Here is a 23,500-nt window from a genome sequence, read left to right as displayed (position 1 = left end):
GGATCAGACCAGAGTCCATCTAGTCCAGCTCTCTGCTACTCACAGTGGCCCACCAGGTGCCTTTGGGAGCTCACATGCAGGATGTGAAAGCAATGGCCTTCTGCGGCTGTTGCTCCCGAAAGCACCCGGACTGTTAAGGCATTTGCAATCTCAGATCAAAGAGGATCAAGATTGGTAGCCATAAATCGACTTCTCCTCCATAAATCTGTCCAAGCCCCTTTTAAAGCTATCCAGGTTAGTGGCCATCACCACCTCCTGTGGCAGCATATTCCAAACACCAATCACACATTGCGTGAAGAAGTGTTTCCTTTTATTAGTCCTAATTCTCCCCCCCAGCATTTTCAAAGTATGCCCCCTTGTTCTAGTATTGTGAGAAAGAGAGAAAAATGTCTCTCTGTCAACATTTTCTACTCCATGCATAATTTTATAGACTTCAATCATATCCCCCCTCAGACGTCTCCTCTCCAAACTAAAGAGTCCCAAATGCTGCAGCCTCTCCTCATAAGGAAGGTGCTCCAGTCCCTCAATCATCCTTGTTGCCCTTCTCTGCACTTTTTCTATCTCTTCAATATCCTTTTTGAGATGTGGTGACCAGAACTGGACACAGTACTCCAAGTGCGGTCGCACCACTGCTTTATATAAGGGCGTGACAATCTTTGCAGTTTTATTATCAACTCCTTTCCTAATTATCCCCAGCATAGAGTTTGCCTTTTTCACAGCTGCCATGCATTGAGTTGACATTGCCATGGAACTATCAACTAAGACGCCCAAATCCCTTTCCTGGTCTGTGACTGATAGCACTGACCCCTGTAGCGTGTATGTGAAGTTTGGATTTTTTGCCCCTATGTGCATCACTTTACATTTTGCTACATTGAACTGCATTTGCCATTTCTGAGCCCACTCACCCACTTTATCAAGGTCCGCTTTGGAGCTCTTCGCTAATCCTTTCATGTTCTCACCAATCCTACATAATTTGGTATCATCTGCAAACTTGGCCACCATGCTACCCACCCCTACTTCCAGGTCATTTATGAATAGGTTAAAGAGCACCTGTATACCCTGTCTCTGTCCTTAACCTGGGATTTATGTACTTTACCCTCTAGTCTTTTGTAGACACTATCCCTTGTCACATGCACATTGCTATATTCCTTACTTATATGTGGTTGATTTAGAAAAACCTCCCTCTCTATCTGCATCCCCATAGATACTGTATTCTGAACCGAAGTCATCTCAGCTCCTGTCGGCTTTCCCCCAGGGCTCAGTTTAAAAGCTGTTCTGCCACCTTTTTAATGTTGAGCGCCAGCAGCCTGGTTCCTCTTTGGTTAAGATGAAGCCCGTCCCTTTTGTACAGGCCTGCCTTGTCCCTGAAACCCTCTGCCTTACACCACCTTCTCATCCACTCATTGAGACCCTGTATCTCCGCTTGACTAGCTCGCCCTGCGAGTGGAACAGGTAGCATTTCTGAGAATGCCACCTTGGGGGTCCTGGACTTCAACCTGTTACCTAGCAGCCTAAATTTAGCTTCCAGAACCTCCTGGCTACATTTCCCAACGTCGTTGATGCCAATGTGGACCACAACTGCTGACTCCCCCCCCCCAGCACTGTCTAACAGCCTATCTAGATGAAGGGTGACATCTGCAACCTTCGCACCAGGCAGGCAAGTCACCATGCGGTCATCACGCCTCTCACAAACCCAACTCTCACAAACCCAACTCTCTCTAGCAGAGTCATCTGCATCATAGGCAGCTGATTCATTTTCAGGTACAGTAGCCACCTTAGAGGTACCCTTCCTGGTGCTTGGGGGCTTTGCTGTTGGAGCCTTAGCAGACTGAGAAGGCTTGGCCGATGATTTGGGTGCCCTGGTTTAGCTGGGCAAGCTGCAGCCATGTGGCCAGGCTCTCCGCAATACAGGCACAACCCCAGATGTCGACTCCGAGTAGAGAGGGTTTCCACAGGCGGTTGAACTGCTGGCACCGCAGGCTTATGAGGTGGAGGTGCAGTACGTCGAGGTCCAACAGGTTTGGATTCCGGTACTTTGAAGCGCCGAAGCCGAACATCAGCATCCGCTGCCATAGTGATCCATTCGGCTAAGCACGTTGGCTCGCCTCTCATGAGAACCCATTCCTGCAACTTCGGGTTGAGACCTTCTGAGAAGGCAATAGCAAACATTTGAGCAGGCCAATCAGAGATCTGGCTGGCCAAAGCATGAAATTTGCTGAAGTATTCTGCAAAAGACAAGGAGACTTGCTTGAGATTTCCAATGTCCCGTTTAACCTGTTCATCCATATGGGATTGTTCAAAAAGTTCATGGAGGGCCATCAGAAAGAGGGGTAATGAGGTGGGTTCCGGAGCACCCCGGCCAAAGAGCTCCACATACCATTCTGCCGCATCACCCTCAAATGTAGTGACCACATCCCTAACCCATTCACCATCATTGCAATAGTAACGGCCGAAGTCATGCATGTGGGTATCTACCTGAATCAAGAAGTAAGGACGATTCCGAGGCTTGCCATCAAAATGTACCGACAATTTAGGACGAATCGCAGGTACTATCGGTGCTTGCTGTAAATACGGATAGGGCATGCCCACCTGCGGTACTTGTTGCTGCTGAGAGGGCATTTGTTGTGGAGCGAAGGTACTATGGGCCCTGGGGATTATGTGTGGAATCAGTTGTTGAATAGGAGCACTCCAGACGGGAGCACTCTGAGTCATCTGGTCTTGGTAGGTCAGAGTAGCCAGAGGTGAGATCTGCACGGGTCGACTGATGGAAGCACGGCTCATCGACTGCGAAGCAGAACTTTGCCGCCTGTATTCTAACACTTTAGCCTCAGCCTCTTGCGCTCTAGCCTCCATTTTTTCCAGCCAAACCTGCATGCTAATTGCAACTCCAATTCTTTGCGGCCGGTTCTGTCAGACCCCTCCAAGTCTGACCGAGATGGTGGCCACACCAGGACCTCAGAGAGCCGCAACCCCCAACTCACGTCAAGTTTGATACAGAGGCGTTCGTGCTGGAGGAAGCTAGCGGTTGATTTTGGCCAAGCACCTCTGGGGAAATCAGTTGAAAAACGAACACTCATTTGTTTATAATCCAAGATCTGTGTCGAGTGGGCTCCACCCAGGTTCAGCAGTGAAGGATCTGTTGGCACCGGTAAATCCAACAAAGGACCCCCAGCGAGAGTCTGGAATGCGAGAGTCTATAGGTAGAGTGCTTAACTGGTGATCACGAGTCACAAAAGGAGGCCAGACGGCCGAAATGTCAATCCTAGGATTGGACAACGTTAAAGGGTCGTATGACAGTCCACCAGTAGCTCCAAGGAGCTGTGGTCCCAGAGCAAGACCACTTGCCACCCGTAGCACAGGGTGAGAAGACTGAAGAACCAGCTGTCATGACAACCTGGACAGCGGTCCCGATTTGGATTGGTAATTCAAAGCACTCCTTACAGATGGCCATCAAGCCTCTCTTTAAAAACCTCCAAAGAAGGAGACTCCACCACACTCTGAGGTAGTGCATCCCACTGACAAACAGCCCTCACAGTTGGGAAGTTTTTCCTGATGTTTAGGCGGCATCTCTTTTCCTTCACCTTGAATCCATTACTCCGTATCCTAGTCTCTGGAGCAGCACAAAACAAGCTTGCTCCCTCACCAACATGACATCCCTTCAGATATCTAAATATGGCTAACATTTCACTCCTTAACCTTCTCTTCCCCAAACTAAACATACTCAGCTCCCTAAGTCTCTCCTCGTAGGGCATGGGATCCAGACCTTTTATCATTTTTGTTGCCCTCCTTCTGGACCCAATCCAGCTTGTCAATATCCTTCTTGAATTGCGGTGCCCAGAACTGTACACAATATTCCAGGTGAGGTCTAACCAATGCAGAATAGAGAGGTACAATTACATCCCCCGATTTGGACACTATACTCCTATGGATACAGCCCAGAATTGCATTGGCTTTCTTTGCCACTGCATCACACTGCTGACTCATGTTCAATTTGTGGTCTACTAAGACTCCCAGATCCCTTGCGCATGTAGTGTTGTCAAGCCAGGTGTCACCCATCCTATATCTGTGCATTTCATTTTTTCGGCCTAAGTGTAGTATCTTACATTTATCTCAGTTGAAATTAATTTTGTTTGTTTTGGCCCAGCTCTCTGATCTGTCCAGGTCATTTTGAATTTTGACTCTGTCCTCTTGAGTATTGATTCAAATTCATGTTTATTAGCCATGGGCCATACACACATAAATAAGACTTCAACCCTAACCCAACTCCCAAGGGTTTACATAGGAATTAAAACTCGATATGAGATTTATACAAAGCATTAAAATCCAAAAAGAGGCTATTATATAAGCTTGACATACAAATAGAATAATTGTATGGCATTGAAATACATCAACAAAGTAATAATATATTTAATTATATAATTAAGACAAAGTCAAGTTGAAACTATGAGGGCATTTGGCCACCTATGTTACAACATAGCTTTTAAAGTTGGAGCTTTAGTTAAGTTTTCTCTAATTTTTGCTGCTAGAAACATAAAAGCCGCTACTTTAGTTGTAATCTCAGGAAAAACATCAGTCATAAGAAAGCAAACCTTCTCCTCAACATTGCCTGTCAGGCCTATCAGGATGTCATTGATATATTTGGTACGGATAACAGCATAAAAAGGGCAGTAGAGTGTGTGATGTATTATGTCCTCACACTGCTTTAAACTACATCTCTTGTAGTTTAAACTCGTAACTCTCTTGGTGTTCTGGCATATCTCCCCCGTAAATATTCTGATTTAAACGACTGAAATCTCAGGGATGTGAATGATTTTCTTAGGTTTGCATCCTTGAGATTTGTAAGATATTGGGCATAACTTTGTACTTTTTAACTCGAGAGAACCATGGGGAGTATTTCAGGGTGGCAACTGCATTGTTGTCTAATAGAGCATCTTTACTATACTATACAAATCCATCAAACAGTAGCTTTGCCTAGCCCACATTTTACCAGCTTGCTTGCAAGAATGTCATAGGGGATCTTGTGAAAAGCTTCACTAAAATCAAGGTATGCTACGTCCACAGAATTCCCTTCATCTATCAAGCTTGTCACTCTTATCAAAAAAAGAGATAAGATTAGTCTGGCATGACTTGTTTTTCAGAAACCCATGCTGACTTTTTGTGATCACAGTATTCCCTTCTATGTGCTGACAGACTGCCTGTTTAACAATCTTCTCCAGAATCTTTGCTGGTATTGATGTCAGGCTGACTGGATAGTAATTATTAGGGTCCTCCTTTCCCCCCTTTTTGAAGTTGGGGATAACATTAGCCCCCTTCCAGTCCACTGGGACTTCTCCTGTTCTCCAGGTGTTCTCAAAGATTATAGCAAGTGGTTCTGAGATTACTTCTGCTAGGGATTCATCAGGCCCTGGAGATTTGAATTCGTTTAAAGTAGCCAGGTGTTCCTGCACTACCTCTTTATTTATTCTGTGCTGAATTTCTCTTACTGTATCTTCTGTTTCATTTTCCCCTGGATGAGCACCGATTCCTTTTTTGGAAAAGGCTGAGGCAAAGAAGGTGTTGAGTAGTTCTGCCTTTTCTCCAAGCCCTGTTAGCATTTTGCCATTTTCTCCACGAAGTGGAGAATTTTACTTCCTTTTGCTATGGACATAACCCAAAAAGCCTTTTTTGTTCATTTTAAACCTCTCTGGCAAACCTCAGCTCATTGTGAGCTTTATCTTTTCTGACTTTCTCCCTACACATCCTGCTTGTTGGTTTGAATTCCTCTTTAACGATTTCCCCCCTTTTCCATTTCTTATACATGTCCTTTTTAAACCTGAGAGCTGGAAGTCCTTTAGACCGCCATCCTGGTTTCCCAGTCATGTAGCTGCCACAGAGGGGTGGGTAGGTACCACACAAGGATGTAGGTAAGGGGGGGGGTGTCTCGGGTTCAACCCCCCATTACATGTCTAAAGCTCCGCCCTATGTTTGTGTTTTTTGGTATGTTTTAAGTTTTTTGTTTTTGGCCTGCAGGGCCAAAATTTTTAGGCTAGCAGCACCAAAATTTCAGGAATTTTTTGGGAGACTCTCCTGATGATACTACCTAGGTTTGGTGAGGTTTGGTTCAGGGGGTCCAAAGTTATGGACTCCCAAAGGCTGTGCCCCATCCCACATTGTTTCCAGTGGGAGCTAATAGAAGATGGGGCTACACCTTTGAGGGTCCATAACTTTGGACCCCCTGGACCAAACTTCACCAAACCTGGGTGGTGTCATCAGGAGAGGCACCTAAAGATACCATGAAAGTTTGGTGCTGCTATCTTAACAATTTCATTCCTGACAGCAGGCACCCCCTAAGTTTTTCCAGATTCTCCCTTTGGCATGGATTTAAAGGGAGAATCTGAGGTCCCCAGTTAAAACATTGAAAGTGAGGCTGTGTCAGGGTGGGGGATAATCCACCCCAAAACAGCATCACTTTCAATGTTGTTTTAACTGGGGATCCCAGATTCTCCCTTTAAGGTGGATTTAAAAAGAGAATTTGGGCTCTCTAGTTTAAACACCATTGAAAGTGATGCTGTTTGGAAGTGGATTCCAGCATCACAGATGCCGCCCATAGGGGGGGCAAAACTCAGATTTTGCATGGGGATCCATTTTCCCTAGCTATGCCTCTGCCCAGAGGGGAGGGCAGAAGGGGCTGCCTGCTGGGAGCCCAGCTGGTGGGGGGTGGGGGATGGCGGGGCAGGGGAGTCTGCCATCCTTGGCCTCAGAGAGCTGCTTTTATAAGCACTGAGGCCAGGGCAGGGCAGTGGCCCCGCCCCTGTACCCCTCCATAAAAAGTCTATACCTACGTCCCTGCTTAGTACTCCTCTCTTCTGCTGCTACTCTTTCTCTGCTTCCAGAGAGTAAGCAACAGAGCTAATAGCAAACCCAACTCTCAATTAGCCCCATTTTCCAGCAAGCACATGACCTGAACAAAGCCCTGCCTCTCAGCAAGCACACAGCCTAGTCCTCCTTTTCTGCTGCTACTCCTTCCGCTGCTTCCAGAGAGTGAGCAGACATGTGCACATGCTTCAAGGACATGCTTCACTCCGGGGCCCAGATGGGGGCTGAGTGAGGATGCCTGATTCACTATGTTACTAAGCACAGGGCTTAGAATAGAAAAGACAGATAGACAGATAACATCGATAGATAACAGCAAGCCCAGGTGTGACCTTGGCTCTGGACAGCCAATGCCAGGCAAGGCGGGAGCCAGGGCTGACACTAAGAAGACAAAGTGCTCTGGGATTGGAATGACAGGTTACAGTGTGGAATGACAGTCCTTAGCAATAAAGACCCCTCAATGAACAATAGTTACAGCTAAGCAATGTTGTTTTTCTCTCTGCCTGTCCCCAATCCACAGAATTAAGTATCTGCAGGTTGAGAATTCAGATATATAGATTAGTGGTCCCTGGTTTGAGAACAGAATACTCTAAATATATTATTGAAACATATTATTGAAATATATTTTTTGAAACAGTGGAGATATGTAATGAATATGCTGCTTTTAATTTTTGTCCTGAATTTATCCCAAAGCAGGCTGTGGTACATTTTGGCCCTCCCCTGTGCTGTAAATTGCGATGATGCCTTTCTCAGCTTTATTTCAATGGGGCTGACCAAAAACGAAACAACCCTGCCCTTTGGCTTATGCCCTGCAGTTAAAGAAAATCAATTTTTGTTCTTTTTTAAGATTTCCGATTTTTTTGCTAGCCTGAGGGATTTTTCAGGTTCATAGAAAGGTTACAGCTCTATAGAAGTGTAAATATCCTAAGATTTGGTCATGAAAATATTGATAGACATTTGTCTAAATGCCCTGCTTTCCTTCCTTTACAGGAAGTGGATATTTACACAGTGAAGCCTGAGGACCTGGCATTTGTGTCTGCATTTTGTCTCCAGGTTCAGCGCAATGACTACGTACACGCCTTGGTTACCTATTTTAATATAGAATTTACAAAATGCCACAAGAAAACAGGATTTTCTACAGGTAAATTTTTGTACTGTTTTCATATGTTCATGTTCATATGAAAGAATATGGCTACAGTATTCCCAGAAATATGCTACCCCGACACTCCTGAATCCCCAGTTCTCATTTAAAAAAGAGGCTTGTAGTCTTTTTTCATTGTGGAAACAATAAATCTAAGTGCAGTGGTGGGATTCTAATTGTTCAGTTACCGGTTCAACTCCCCTGCCACACACACACCCTGTCAGACCCTCGAACGTGGAAATAACAGAGACTGTAGGAAAGTCCAAAAGCAGTTTATTCCAGGTGTAAAGCAGGATCTGAGCTAGAGAGCTCAGATCCAGGACTTATATCCTTTAATCCCTCCCCCCCGTTTTGCCCCACACCAAATGTCCACTACAGTTTCTACTACAAAGCTACAAAGAACCTGGGAACCGTTCACACCTCTTTGAAGATGGGCTGGCGCCTGGAGATTGCTAGGAAGGGAAGAGGGAATCAGGAAAACAATTGCAAATCCTGGGCCAATACCAACAAAGCACATCAAGATACACTGGACAGGCATTTTGAATCCCTGACACTCCACCCCTTTAAGACCCTCCCCCCCCCCTGCTTCAAGTGGGATTCGGGGTAAGCCCGGTGAAACCCCTTTACCAAGCAAGGGGCTTTGTCAGGAGGCCTGTCATTAAGGGGATTTTGCTTTTGCTGCTTTCTGTATGCTGAGGGTGGAGGAATGGGTTAATTGCATTTCTAACTGACTTTCAACTGTCTTCTGTATGATGTTATACTGTACCAGGTGCTGCCCAAGGTCACTGTTATCTTACTTACAGTCTCTTTTGGGCATGCATTCCCACGATGGGGGGGGGGGTGCAGTCTGCTTTAACTCCTAGGTTTTGCGCGGGCAAACCTTAGTTCTGGCATTGACCAGAGAAGATCTCAATACTCAATAAACTACTCTTCTTTGACATGAGTTTGTTTCAGTTTTTGGGATTCTGACAGGCTTGGACATGTTCGGAATCGACCCATTCGTTGTCCCCAGCCAGGAAATGGGTCCAAGCGATCAAATACTGTAGCCTGGAGTCCAAGGCGCTAAAAACCTCGTTGTTCCCTCTCCAAGTGTTACCGCTGCTGCTCGGGTTCAGCTCAGCTCAGCAACGTATTGAGCAACGTATTTCAGCTCAGCAACGTATTGAGGCGCAGGAAGCCGGTGTTTTCTTCAAGGCAAAGCATTTTATTCGGAAGCGGTGGTGACAGCTCGGGCAGGAGAATCGTGCTGTCTTAGCCAAGCGCAAGAACTTTTATACACAAACATCAAAGGGGGCAAAGGGGGCAGGTAGGGGGTAGGTCCCCTACCGAACACCAATAAAGAAACATCAATACAAAAGACAGATACAATTTCAACTTTTGTGAATGGGATCACGAAATCCCGCTGTCAAGCGTCTTCCCGCGAGACTTCGCAATGGTGCTGAAAGGAGAGCGGAGGAGGTCCATTCAGGGAATCTGGGTGGGCTTGCTACCGCACCCACTTATCTACTTTATCAGATGGCTGTTTCCTTGAGTTATGACCTGAGGCTCCCGCGCCTCAGTCCAGTAATAAAAGAGAGTTTAAAACAGGTCCAATGATCGCATCCCGGCCTATTGATCGCTTCCAACAGCTGGGACCCTCCTGGGCGCTGTCATCAAATCCTCAAGGATTTGCAAAACCAAAGAGGGTCTTTGTTTCAGCTAGGAAATCGGGCTGGGTGTTATTCTCGAATCTGAATTTCCAGCAGAGCCAACTTCCTTGTGCCTCTAATATTCACCATTCTAAGCCATTACATTTTTCCAATACAGTTTACCTAAAATGACATTTTACTTAACTTAACCAAGGCTAAACTTAAGCAGGGCATACTAGACCTAATACAAGAAGCATAATACATATTTAACAGAGCAGATCAGGGGACAAAACCTATTTGGGAACTTCAATAAAATTACATTTGTGGGTCATAGGAGCTTCTGGGCTACACTGGTCTCTGCGTCTTGACCTGGAGCCAGTGTAGTCAGGTAACTAAGCCCCCATAGCCTCTTCCCTTTTCCTGCTTTCTTCTCTCCTTGTAGGGTTGTCAACCTCCAGGTGGGGCCTGGAGACCTCCCAGAGTCTTAGAGTTGCCAACACCAGGTAGGGAAATTCCTAGAGATTTAGAGGTGAAGACTTGAGCAGTTGAGGGTTGGGGAAGGAAACAGCTTCAGCAGGGTACAGTGGCACAAAGTCCACCCTTGAAAGCAGCCATTTCCTGGAGGTTGGCAACCCTAATTCCCCCTGCATGAAATGGCTGCTTTGGAGGGGTATTTTCTAACTTGGAGTTCCAACCCAATTTACCTTAATCTGCCTTCTGCTTTCACTGTCCTGTTTGCCTAGCAAAATTTTTTATTTTTTTATTTTATTTATAATTCCACTTATACACCGCCCTCCCCCGGGTCCAGATGTCTGGTGGTCCAGATGTCTGGTGCCAGCTTCTGAGCTAAGCCCACTTGCATTGGAGGGATTCATCAAGGACTTGTGGGGTGGCACCTCACTTTCTCCTGTATCTCCCTCCCCACACATTTTCCTTTTTCCACCTTCCTGGTAACTGCCAATCCTCTTTTCTTTCCCTGCCTCATGCTCTCCTTCTCCAACTCACCTCTCACCTTTCTCCCATCTTCAGCTATATTTATTGTTTGTTTCCTTCATTTAAAGCGCCATCTTTCCCATCAGTGGGAACCAAAGTCTCCTCCCCTCCTTTTTATCTGCACATCAACTTTGTGAGGAAGGTTAGGCTGGCTCATTCCGCACATGCAGAATAATGCACTTTCAAACTGCTTTCAGTGCTCTTTGAAGCTGTGCGGAATGGCAAAATCCACTTGCAAACAGTTGTGAAAGTGGTTTGAAAATGCATTATTTTGTGTGTGCGGAAGGGGCCAGCGGCTGAAAGTATGTGCTTGCAACAAAATCACCCCAACCTCTTCCATAGGGTCTTCCAGGGTCTCTCTGACCTTACTCTCAAGCTCTACTGCTACACCATGCTGGCTTCCGTGAGGTGCGCTGGTTGAACAGTAGCGAGCAGCCAAGCCTGGCTGAGTAATGCAAGTTGCGTGGGATAAAATCACCCAGAAGTTGCTTCCAGGCCTAGAGCTGCCATTATGTGGACTACAGGTGCTCCTATCATCTTTTTCAAAAAATTTAAAAAAACCACAATGTATTTTTTTAGATTTCCGAATTTTCTACAAATATGAGACTCTTTTCCCATTCTTAGGAAGATGTGTCTTGCCAGTTCACAGCTCTAGTCACAGATTTAATTTTCCAAAGATATGGCTGACTTCTGTATTAGAATTCAAGACAAGTGGGGGCCTGCAAAACTTGCAGGGGGAACCCCATATCGCCCATTGCTGCTATCAACCATCCTGGGCCCAACAAGGCTCCCATCCTCTGCTTCTGAGCCTGTTGCTTCCTCTCCCTGCCCCCCCCCCCCCCGCTTCTCTGCTGACACCAGGCCCAGTGAGGCTCCCAGACTCTGCTGCTGAGGTTGTTGTTACATCCTTCTCCCCTCCCCCCTGCCAATCACCACTTACGATCATGGGCCTAGCAAGGGCCTTACCTGGAGAGAATCCTGAGTTTGGAGAAATATCTGTTTGGGATGAGTGTGTCCCCAACTGCAGTAATAAGTATCCACAGGTAAGGGGCACACTTTGGAATTAGATAAATCAGAAACGTGCAAGCTGTTTTTATTTCCTGGGAAGGAAGACTGAAAGGGGAATTGAACAGCTCTTGGCAAAATTCATTCTATCCTGCTTTTTCTCATCAGCTTTTCTACCTTGACTATTTGCATCTTTTCTGTCTGCTTCAATGTCCACAGTTAAAAATGAGAACATTGGCATTGACCACATGCACAGACTGCTTTAAAACTGGATTAGACAAATTCATGGAGGGGAGATCTATCAGTGGCTACTTGCAGGGATGACTAAAGAGAACTCAGCCTCTGAATCCCAGTAGCCAGAAGATAACATCGGGGGGAAAGCCTTGCGCTCTATGCATGGGGAACGTCCAGAGGAATTGGCTGACCACTGGGTGAAACAGGATGCTGGACTAGATGGACCACTGGTCTGATACAGCAGAGCTCTTTTCATGTTCTTATGTTCTATGTGATGAAATGCTAATTGGTTTGGGAACCCAAAATGAGGAATGGATGAGCACATGCAGAGGTTGCTTAAAGAAGGAAGTCAAAAGCAGGCAAGTAAGCAGGCTGGCAGAATGCCCAGATCCAACCTAAGGTCTTCAACATTTGTTGCTGTGTCTGCAAGCCCTATTAATGTCTTCCTTAGCTCCAGATGCTCCTTATACCCACTGGAAGCAGACTGTATTCTACTTGGAAGACTACCTGACTGTAAGAAGAGGGGAAGAAATCTTTGGTACACTGTCCATGAAACAAAATGAAAAGAATGTGGTAAGTTGGCTTGGCTTATTTGAATTTCAAAGATTTTCCATTTGGGAAGTTTCATCACAAACAGGGACACCCAGTTGGTTTGAAATGCCTGAAAGCAGTTGGCATACACATCCATTTATGGCAGCATGTGAATATCTGGCTAACTCTGGGATCTTCCAGTCTTCAGGAATATATCACATATCAAGGACTGTATGTGTCTATTTTTGTGATTAAGTTGATTATGGATCCACCATTTCCCTCTGTCATTCTGTCCATATGGGTGGTTTTCATCTGAAATTAAATCAAAGTTTCATGAGTTAAATATGCATGCTCCTGTACATGCTCAATAACTCCTGTACATGTTATTGATCCAGGCAGGTGTCTTGAAACAGAAGTGACAGAGATTTTAAGTGATGAGTTTGGTATTGTTTCTCTAAAACACAAGAACACTGCCTTTTCCAATGATCTTTTTCTAGTTAACATAGCAATTCTAAGCAAGGCTACTCAGAGTTGTACTCAAATTCAGGGGCATACCTACAGAACATGGAGCCTGGAGTAGGACCTGATTTTGTGCCCGCCTGGGTCAGGAGAAAGCCTAGTTATCTACTTTGTGTGTGAAGCCATAAAGTAAAGATCAAGGAAAGAATGTCCCAAAATGGCAGTAGTAACATATAGCAGGCTGGTTACATATATCTTGTAGCAATTACATTGAGTAAGGAATGCCTAGATACAATTCTCCTGACACTGCCCCCCCACGAACATTCAGTGCCCCCCATTTTGCAGAATTTCTTCCCTTTCTTCCCTCCCTCCCTCTCTGTATGCATGGTGAAGAAGGGAGGAGATGATGGAGAGATGGTGCATGTCAGAATGGATGGACCAATGATCTTATTTGATATAAGACAGCTTCATGTGTTCATATACTTATACGACGGAGTCATGGGGATTGTGCCAAGGAAACACAAGGAACATATTCCACAAGTTGCTTTTCTTTAAAAGATTTCAGAAGTTCAAACACACACATACAAAGCTTGATTCCCCACTTGCTGAATCGACCTAGGTTTGACCTGGGTTCGACCTTGTTACTCCCCACAGCCGCTGAGTTTGACACGGGTCCATCCAAGCTTCACCCCCTGTGTCAAATTTCCAACTCCACCAGAGAGGTACAACTTTGGGGGTGAACCTAGGTTGAACTCAGTCGAAGCTGGTAAAGTGTGGAATTGTCCTCGCCGTGACTCTCCCGTTCAGCCAATCACAGTTCAGTGTTTTGGGCATGCACAGAACGGGAGACTCGTGGTGAGGAAAAGTGCGCCTTTTAAAAAACATTTCCTTCTTGTATAGAAAGCGACGACCATACATATAAGCAGAACACGTTTACATGCTGCTTTTAGCTACATAGAGCGCTGCTTTGTAGCTAAAAACAGCATGTCAAAAAGGGATGCATGTTCACGTTTCCCGCTATACAACAGCAGCCAATCAGGAATGAGCAGTGAAGAGGCAGCAAGGTGATCCCGCCCTCTGAGCTTGGCTCCGGTGGAATGACCTCGGCTGCTGTGGGGAGTAACAACGGAGTCGACCTAGGTCAATACTTTTCAGGGACCCAGGTCGAACCTAGATCGATTCTCAAGTGCGGAATGGACCAAAAGTAAGATAAAGTCAGAATAAAAATACACTGACATTTATTCCTGTGGCATATGGCAACTCAATTACCGAAAACAATTCATTGGAGGAGGTGGAATTCCAAGTATTCACGTTTGCTGACATAACAAAAAAAGCACCCTTTTTTGTTTTTAAATTCTCTGGGAAGTCTGAGCTTGTTTTGCACTTTAATTTCTCTGATTGTGTCCCTGGCTATTGTGTCCAGGCTATTTGTTTGAATTTCTCTTTGTTGATTTCCCCCCTTTTCCATTCCTCCTGCATGTCTTTTTAAAATCTCAGCTCAGTTAAAAGTTCTTTAGACATCATACTAGTTTCCTTAGACACCTCCCATTTTTCCTCCTAATTGGAACTGTTTTAATTGTGCCTTCAAAGACTCCCTTTTAAGAAACTCCCTTCTCTTTTAGTATTCTTAACCACAGGATTACATGCATTAAGTTTCCTAAGTTTCCTGAAATCAGCTTTCTTCAAGTCTAGAATGCAGGTCTGACTACACTTGGCATCCCATTTCCACTATATAACAAACTCCAGGAGAACATGATCACTCTCACCTAAGGATCCTACCACATCCACCCCATTCACCAGGTCATCAATGTTAGGGAGAGGTCTAAAATAGCTAATCCCCTTATTGCCTCTTCCACCTTCTGGACCATGAAACTGTCTGCAAGGCAAGTGAGGAATTTGTTGGTCCTTATAGCCTTGGCAGAGTTTGACTCCCAACGAGGAAGGCATCATCCAAATCTTCAGTTTGGCTGAAAAGCATTCAGTTCTTCACAATGAGATCACTATTTTATCTCCCCACTTAATTTTTACCCAGATGCCCTCAATCTGGCTGTCAGGATTTAAGTCATGGACCTGCTTACAGCTGTAATCATCCCTGATGTATAATGCTACTCCTGCTCTTTTCTTAGTGGTGTATTTCTCTGAAATATGTTATATCCTTCAATTTTTACATTCCAATCATGAGACTCATCCCACCAGAGTTTAATGATGCCTATTATATCATATTTGCTGTGCCATGTTAAGAGTTTGAGTTCACCTTCCTTACGAGGAGAGGCTGCAGTGTTTGGGACTCTTTAGTTTGGAGAGAAAACGTCTGGGGGGATATGATTGAATTATGCATGGGGTAGATAATGTTAACAGAGAAATTTTTCTCTCTTTCTCACAATACTAAAACCAGGGGGCATACTTTGAAAATGCGGGGGGGGGGGGCAGAATTAGGACTAATGAAACACTTCTTCACTCAACGTGTGATTGGTGTTTGGAATATGCTGCCACAGGAGGTGGTGATGGCCACTAACCTGGATAGCTTTAAAAAGGGCTTGGACAGATTTATGGAGGAGAAGTTAATCTATGGCTATCAATCTTAATCCTCCTTGATGTGAGATTGCAAATACCTTAGCAGACCAGGTGCTTGGGAGCAGCAGCAGCAGCAGAAGGCCATTGCTTTCACATCCTGCACGTGAGCTCCCAAAGGCACCTGGTGGGCCACTGCGAGTAGCAGAGTGCTGGACTAGATGGACTCTGGTCTGATCCAGCAGGCTCGTTCTTATGTTCTCACGTTCTTATCTTGTTTATTTCCCATGCTCTGTGCATTAGTGTAGCGACATCTAACTGCTTATTTAAGGCTTCCCCCCTCCACTGTAGGGTTCTTGGGCTATTTGCTCAGTTCTCTGTATAAACTTTGGTCTATTATCTCTAGATAAATTCCTGCCCATTTTAATATTGTCTCCCTCCCCCACATAATTCAGTTTAAAGCCCATTAATCAGGTCTGTGAGCCTCCTTGCAAAACTCTTCCTACCTACCGCTGTGAGGTGCAGCCCATCTCTTGCCAGGAGTCCCTCTTCATGAAACTGCAGACCGTGGTCCAGGAAACCAAAACGTTCCTGGCAGCACCACCTGTGAAGCCAGTAGTTCACCTCCACTGTTCTTCTTCCTCTCCCTGCGCCATGTCATTCAAATGGGAATAGAGATGAAATGACAACCTTTGCATCCAGATCCCTTGTGATTTACCGAAAGCTACATCTTGCAGTGTCATTTGTTCCCACGTGGATCAAAAAGAAGGGATAATTGTCAGTGAGCTTGACAAGTCTTGTCAGCTTCTCAGTGACATCATGGATTTTTGCTCCAGGGAGACAGAACATCTGTCAAGACATCTTGTCAGACCTGCAAATCACTGCTTCTGTTCCCTTCAGCAGGGAGTTCCCTACCACCACCACCACTCTTCTTCTGTGGGGTTTTGCAAGACCCATTCCTTGGGCTGAACCTTCTGTCACTTGAACCTTCTCCAAGGACTGGCTCTGTGGTTCCTGTGCCTGTTCCTTATCCTCACTGACAAGGGAGACAACTTCAAATTGATTCTCTAGGTTTAAACTCCAGAATGCTCCCTGGTCCTCTACTTCCATATGTCACCTTCCTCCAATTGCCCATCTCCTGTGATTGAGAACTGACCTCCTCCTCAGAGAACTCTCCAGTGTGTTTTCCACCCAGTACCTTTTGTTCCACTCTCTCCAGGAAATCCTCATTATTCTTAATGTGCTGAAGAGTAGATGCTTGCCCCTAAAACTATTGGACCTTCTCTCCAAGACAGTACCAATTTGCACTTGCTGCAGGTATAGCAAGTCCACATCCTCCAGCAACAAAACAAACATACCACAGCTGTTGTGCAGGTGCTTGCAGAAACTCCCTGACCATCCGTTGAGAGGGAGGAGTTAAGATGGTGGTGGTGAAGCTGCGTGCTGTAAGCTGGCTCTGATTTACAAAATACAAACTCAAAAGCTTGCCTTTGAATCTTTAACCACTTATGGATTTGGCATAGTATTGCTAGTATTTTGAGCAAACAGATGAAATTGGATGATCTCTTAAAGGTGTATCCTTCCTCCTCAAGAGCCTGCTGTGCTCTCTGAGATTTCTGCTCAGAACAGATTCTCACAGTTATGCTGTGAGGGTGGCATAGAGGAGGAGGACTCTGATTTAATCCAGGCTCCATCTGCAAATGGAATCTCTTCTCCATCTCCTAGTCAGTGAAGAGATAATACAGAGATGGTTGAAACCCGAATGTCTGACCTTTCCATTATGAATAATCTTTTGACAAAGTTAGCTGATGAACTGGCTGATCAATCTTCATTGAGAAGGATGTCAAGGATTATGCAATATCTAGACAGAAGTCTGAAGCAAACATTTGGGCAATTAAGCAATATTTCTAACAATATCAAACTCTTAAATTCTTTTCAGTCTTCTGGTAACCAAACAAAAGAGTTACAAAATGAAATAAATATTCTTTCAAAGCAACAGGCCCAAATAAACAATAATGCCAGAGACAAATCATGGAAAAAGTCCAGCATTTCAACAATCCAAGACTTTTGCCATTATGAGAGACCTTACACTCTTAATAAGCATTCTCAGTCGAAATTGCTCTTATTGCCATCCCAGATTGTTCTGGATATACTTCCTGATAAAGGACAATTTCCACGTTGGGAGTCTCTCCAGGAAACAAACCACAATCTAAAGAAGATTCTTTTGCAGGTGCTGTTTTATCACTTCTAGCTGTGGCCTCGGAGTTCTGAGGCTGAGATGAGACTCCAGGCCAGACAATGAGAACTGCCTGCTTCTCATGTGTGGGTGGGGACCTTGCACTCATATTATCAAGAGTTTGGTGTGGTTTTCGCCAGAACTCTCTTTCTATGTTCCTGATGTCTTCAATAAAAGCCTTGAACCAATCAAATGAATTATTGTCTGAATGGGGAATCTGACATTAGGGCACTTACATCTACTGCCTATCATAACAGAGTACTTTTAAAATTTCCTAGTGCATCTAAGGTCAATCTGCTTATGTAAAAGAAAAGGCTTTTCCAAACTTATGGCATATATCCTGCTTGCCTCTAAAGATCTGATAATCAGACCACTCCTTTTAAATAGACAGGAAGTCCCTTCACAAATGGACATAACTCCAAACCTAAGTACAAAATCATCATCAGAAGGTTCTCAAGCTCAAACTAATTTAATTGAATTCAACCTTGAGACAAAAGGAACTGAGAACATAGGTTCTAACTATCTTATTCCATCTGAAGAATTGCTTGGTGTAAGGACCAATCATCACAAAATAATCATGAACTCTTTTCTACTTTGGGCACATGCCCTTCAATAAAGAGAAATTACATAAACCTATACGATCCTTATACTATCTCTAGCATTAAAAGCACAAATGGATGTATTTTCCAAGACATGGATGGCGGCCTGGATAGACTGGAGCAGCTAGACTGACTAGCCACTTCAACTATTCCTCTAAACCCAAACATCAAATTTTTAGCATGGAATATTATTGGCTGGAATTTTAAAAGGGAAGATCATGACTTCATGGATTATTTGCTCAAATTTGACTGAATATTACTTCAAGAAGAAGAAGAAGAGTTGGGATTTATATCCCCCTTTCTCTCCTGTAGGAGACTCAAAGGGGCTTACAATCAAGAAACATGGACAATCGAAGCATCAAGAATAAACTGTTATCTTTCCTTTTACCTACCTGACTTTAAAGTTAAGAACAAGGGCAGATATCAAGCCGGTTTTTGCTTCTTGATTAAGGAGACATTAGATGTCTCCTTGCAATACCTTGAATCTTGCAGCCCAATTGCACAGGCTATTCTAATGACCCTGAAATCTTCATTACTAATAAACACTTATTTACCTCCAACAGAATCCAATACAGAACTTTATTCCTTGTGGAATCAGCTTACAGACTATATAACTACTTTGGAGTCAAGAATTTCTAACAACCTCCTCCTCATATGGGTGACTTTAATGCTAGAATCAGCTATGACACTGACATGCCCTTTGCTCAGGAAGAGGGCAATAACCCAATGATGTTTAACCTAGGCAATATCAAAGATACTAAATCAAATAAATGTGGCAAGCTACTGATTGACTTCTGCCAATCTTATAACAAATTTATTCTTAATAGTTCAAACCAATTCCCCAATTCTGGTGGTTATATCTCCACCAGAGGTTGCAGCACTATTGATTTTGGACTTTGCTCTTCTGAATCTATGGACTACATCTGCTCTTTTTTCATTGACAACTGTACAGAGAGCAACCATTTGCCATTGATTTAAGAAGTCCAGAATTTGAGATCAAACAATTTCCCCAACACAGAAATATCTAACACAGGGGTCTGCAACCTGCGGCTCTCCAGAGGTTGATGGACTACAATTCCCATTAGCCAATAGGCCATGCTGGCAGGGGCTAATGGGATTTGTAGTCCATGAACATCTGGAGGTTGCAGACCCCTTATCTAACAATTCAGGTAGGGCAATCTATAAAAGGATTCACTGGACTCCTAAAATGGCCAGCTTTCTGGCAACAACCCTAAACTCAATGGCCTTTCAAGACATGAGAGAATCGATAATCAATGATGGCAACTTTTGAGTGATGGGACACTTTATTAAAATAACTACTGAGCTATTGATTCTGTCCCAACCTGTTCACATGAAGGCCGAAACTGGCTGGTTCGACAAGGAATGTGTTCAATCTAAAAGACATCTTCATGAAGACTTTAAAAATTTGCTCAACCCAACCCATCACTTTTCTTTTGAAACCTATAAACAATCTAAGGAAAAACGTCAACTACCGGTAATCATTAAGAAGAAAAAGCTTTATCAAGCCAAATTTTGACTTGCACTTCATGATGCACTAAATTCCAACAATTACAAGAAATTCTGGTCCATTATAAATGGTTCCAACAAATTAATTCCCCTCGCTTCAATTGCAGAGCAGCACTGGATCAAGCATTTCTTAACCCTTTTAAGTGAACCCAGCACACTCACCAACAAAGGATCTCCCATTATGGGCCCCTCCAGATGCCAATGAAATGTTGGCCTTTATCTGCCGTCTTAAGAAAAACAAGGCTCCTGGCCCTGATGGGATCCCCAGTGAAGGGCTATCCAAACATGTAGACTGGTGGACTCCAATACTGGTTAAACTATTTTCCTTCATTGATCAATACGGCATAATCCCGGAAAACTGGTTATTATCAATAGTAATACCAATTCATTAAAAAGGTCCTACAAACAACCCAGGAAATTTCAGACCCATCAGCCTCTTATCTATAATTGGGAAGATCTACACCAAATATCTTGAATGAAAGCTAAAATCATGGATGTCTGAAAACAATATATTCGGTCCTGAGCAAGGTGGTTTTAAAACTGGGAAAGCCACCATTGACCTCTGCCCAACTCTTTCCTTTTTGGCAAATAAATACCAAACCAAGGGTCAAAGGAAACTGTACATTGTTTTTTTTTTTTTTGGACCTAAGCAATACATTTGACACAATTTCCAGAAACATCCTTTGGTCAATGTTAACACACCTCCAGATGGAGCCATGTTTACTCATGCTTATATGCAAATTATACAGTGCCACTACCTGTCAAGTGAAATTGGATCAAACTGGCTCCCTATCCAATAAAATATTAACTACCAGAGGGGTTAAACAGGGATGTGCACTGGCCCCCCATCTGTTTAATCTTTATACAAGCAATCAAGTCTCCAATTCACCTTCAACTCTCTCCTGAAAGATTGGTTATGAATGATTTAAGGCTCACCTTCTGCTCTGTGTTCTGCTTCCTTCTGCCTCTCAGAGATTATGCAGCATTCTGCTGCCTCTCAGAGGTTGCTCAGAGGTGAGTGTAAGCCTTGCCTCTTTAGCCAAGCCTGTGTTGACTGAGCTGCAGGAACTGAGACCTAGTGGCTGAAGACTCCACCCCCAATCAAGCCTCTAACTTACCTTCTACTCTTTCCTGAAAGATTGGTTCTTACTGATAAAATTGCTTGTGCTGCTAGGTGCACACTGCTGCCTCTCAGGGACTGTTCAAAAGAGCTGGAGGGCAGTTAAATAGAACCTGGTGACTCATCAGAAGCCCCGCCTCTCAGAAGCTTGAGGCAAGCACATGGCCAAAAAGAGAGAAAAACCTTCACACAAACAAAAGCCCTCCAAAGTCTTCAAAAACAAACACACAGGCCCTCAAACACACACACACAATTAAATTATTTATTTATTTATTAGCTTTATATCCCACCCTTTCTGATTTGCTTTTAACCCCCCCTCCCCAAAAAAAACACAAGTGTTCAACTTTTGCTCTCTGCTCAGCTGGTTTCTGTTCCCTTTTGCTGCCTCTGAGACACAAAACGGGTGCTGTGATGCCAGTGATGTCTCCACAGATAACAACAGCACATTTTTTTTTGAAAATCATGATTATTTAAAGCAGCACAGGAAAAAATAAACTGATTCTACAACTGTGAAAATGGGGGGGGGCAGGGATAGAGATGGAGAAGAACTGTGCCCAAACCATTTCCAGTGTTTGTGGATCAACCCTCAAGTAAATCACGAGTAAATCAAGTGTGCAAAAAAGCCCCAGTGCCAAATCCTATACCAACTAACAGCACTATAATTCCAAATTTATCAATTTATTTTACCCAAAAAATGACCAGTTAACAATTAGGCAGATGTCAACATTCACATGAATGCTAAAAACTGGAGCATAATCGCCTAAGAACTCAGTTTCAAGGCAATTCATTCCTTGGCAAATTATTATTTGCATTATAAATTACTGAATTTTATTATCATACAATACTTTAACGCCCAATGTTTTCCAGCAGACCTTGTTGTCACAGGCTGGCCACAAAGGAGGCACGAGGCAAGATGTATTGAACACTCACAGCTTTAGCTGAGTTATTAGGCGATTATGCTCCAGTTTTTAGCATTCATGTGAATGTTGACATCTGCCTAATTGTTAACTGGTTAACTAGGCAGAGAAACTCACCGCTCTGTTGGTACAGCTGGGTCCACTCAAACTAAGTCCACAAGCCCCAGTGCAGCAAAGTCCATACAGAGCAAGTCCACAAGTTCAGCAAAGGTCATACAAGGAATCAGTTCAGCAAAGTCCACAAGCAGAGTTGTTACCCGAAAGTCAGGTTGTCATCTGCAAAGGCACGAAGCAGCAACCAGCCCTTTTTATCCATGTGGGAATAATGGCCAAGCTTCAGGGAGCCGAGTCTGAAGCTGAGCCTGCATTGAGTTGCAGCAGGGGCGGGGTGGATTAGATGGCCTGTTCGGCCCCTTCCAACTCTATGATTCTATGAATAGAATTTGTTATAACAAAAAAAAATTATGAGAGTTCTGTGGCACCTTAACAATGTTTATTCCAGCATTGGCTTTTGGGAGCCAGTTGTGTCTTTATCATCTGCTTAAATATTACTGCATATATATATATCTTCATTACAGCGAGATTTGGATTTCACAGTCGATTTGGATTTTAAAGGACAACTATGTGACGTGTCCATATCTAATGACTACCGAATGCGCTAGCAAGAGGCTTTCTTTGGAAGCAGAAAAGGACATTGATTCATGATCTGCTGCAATTCATGCTGGGAACAATCCCGTGCAGGACTTTCAGTTGCTGATGAACAGTTAATAGGACTGTCCCACCTGCTTGCAGCAAAAACAACTTCGTACTAATGTACAGTTCAGATAATATTCACTTATGAATTTCAGGGGTCTCCCATGCGTACTGTAGTATTTTGCTTTCCAGAATTTTTAAGAGCAGAGGGTTCTCAATAGATGGCCAAAAGTGTTTGCAGTATTAAAATATATACAAATACTGTCTATCAGAAGAATTCTGTTGTTTCATAATAGAATTTTGTTGTGATTGGTTGGTTTGTTTCTCTTTCAGTTTTAGCTGAGACGATAATTACAGTAAATTTCAAGTACCCTCACAGTTCTACCGAAACCTTTATTTATTTATTTATTTATTTATTTATTGTATTTGTATACCGCCCTCCCCGAAGGCTCAGGGCGGTTTCCAACAAAATAAAAAGTTAAAACATCATATATATAAATTAATTAAAATACATAAAATATTAGACTAAAGATGGCTTCAGCTATTCTATTCCCCCTTTTATGAACCCACGGGAGGCCAGATGTTTGCTTTTTGTTGCAGTTGATATCATCCCGGCTGGCCAAACGCCTGGTGGAACAGGTCCGTTTTACAGGCCCTGCGGAAACTTTGTAAATCCCGCAGGGCCCTGATCTCACCTGGAAGCCTGTTCCACCAGGTAGGGGCCAGAGCCGTAAAAGCCCTGGCCCTTGTAGAGGCCAGCCGGATCGCCTTGGGGCCAGGGATCACCAGTAGGTCCGCCTCCGATGAACGGAGGGGCCTAGAAGGGCGATATAGGGAGAGACGGTCTCTTAGATATGCAGGGCCAAGGCCACGAATGGCTTTAAAGGTCAAAACCAAAACTTTAAACATGACCCGGTACTCGATCGGCAGCCAGTGCAGTTGGTATAGGACCGGAGTAATCCGGTCCCTTGCTGTTGCTCCGGAAAGGAGTCTGGCTGCCGCATTCTGTACGAGTTTCAGTTTCCGGATCATGGCCAAAGGTAAGCCCGCGTAG

The 23,500-nt window shown here is 44.0% G+C and overlaps 1 protein-coding gene across 1 annotated transcript in view; it reads left to right on the top strand.

Moving 5' to 3' along the window:
- Positions 1-22,825, top strand: part of PRMT8 (protein arginine methyltransferase 8) — a 94,264-nt gene extending 71,439 nt beyond the window's left edge. The window contains exons 6-8 of the mRNA XM_048509900.1: positions 7,843-7,993; positions 12,305-12,426; positions 22,332-22,825. Of these exons, the coding sequence (XP_048365857.1) occupies positions 7,843-7,993; positions 12,305-12,426; positions 22,332-22,415 (357 nt within the window). The 3' untranslated portion in view covers positions 22,416-22,825. The remainder of the gene's footprint in view (positions 1-7,842; positions 7,994-12,304; positions 12,427-22,331) is intronic.
- The last annotated feature ends 675 nt before the right edge of the window (positions 22,826-23,500 follow it).

This window comes from Sphaerodactylus townsendi, linkage group LG10, assembly GCF_021028975.2.
Source record: "Sphaerodactylus townsendi isolate TG3544 linkage group LG10, MPM_Stown_v2.3, whole genome shotgun sequence".
Lineage (NCBI taxonomy): Eukaryota > Metazoa > Chordata > Lepidosauria > Squamata > Sphaerodactylidae > Sphaerodactylus > Sphaerodactylus townsendi.
The sequence above is the reverse complement of the archived record's forward strand: the minus strand, read 5'-3'. Positions and strand labels throughout refer to the sequence as shown.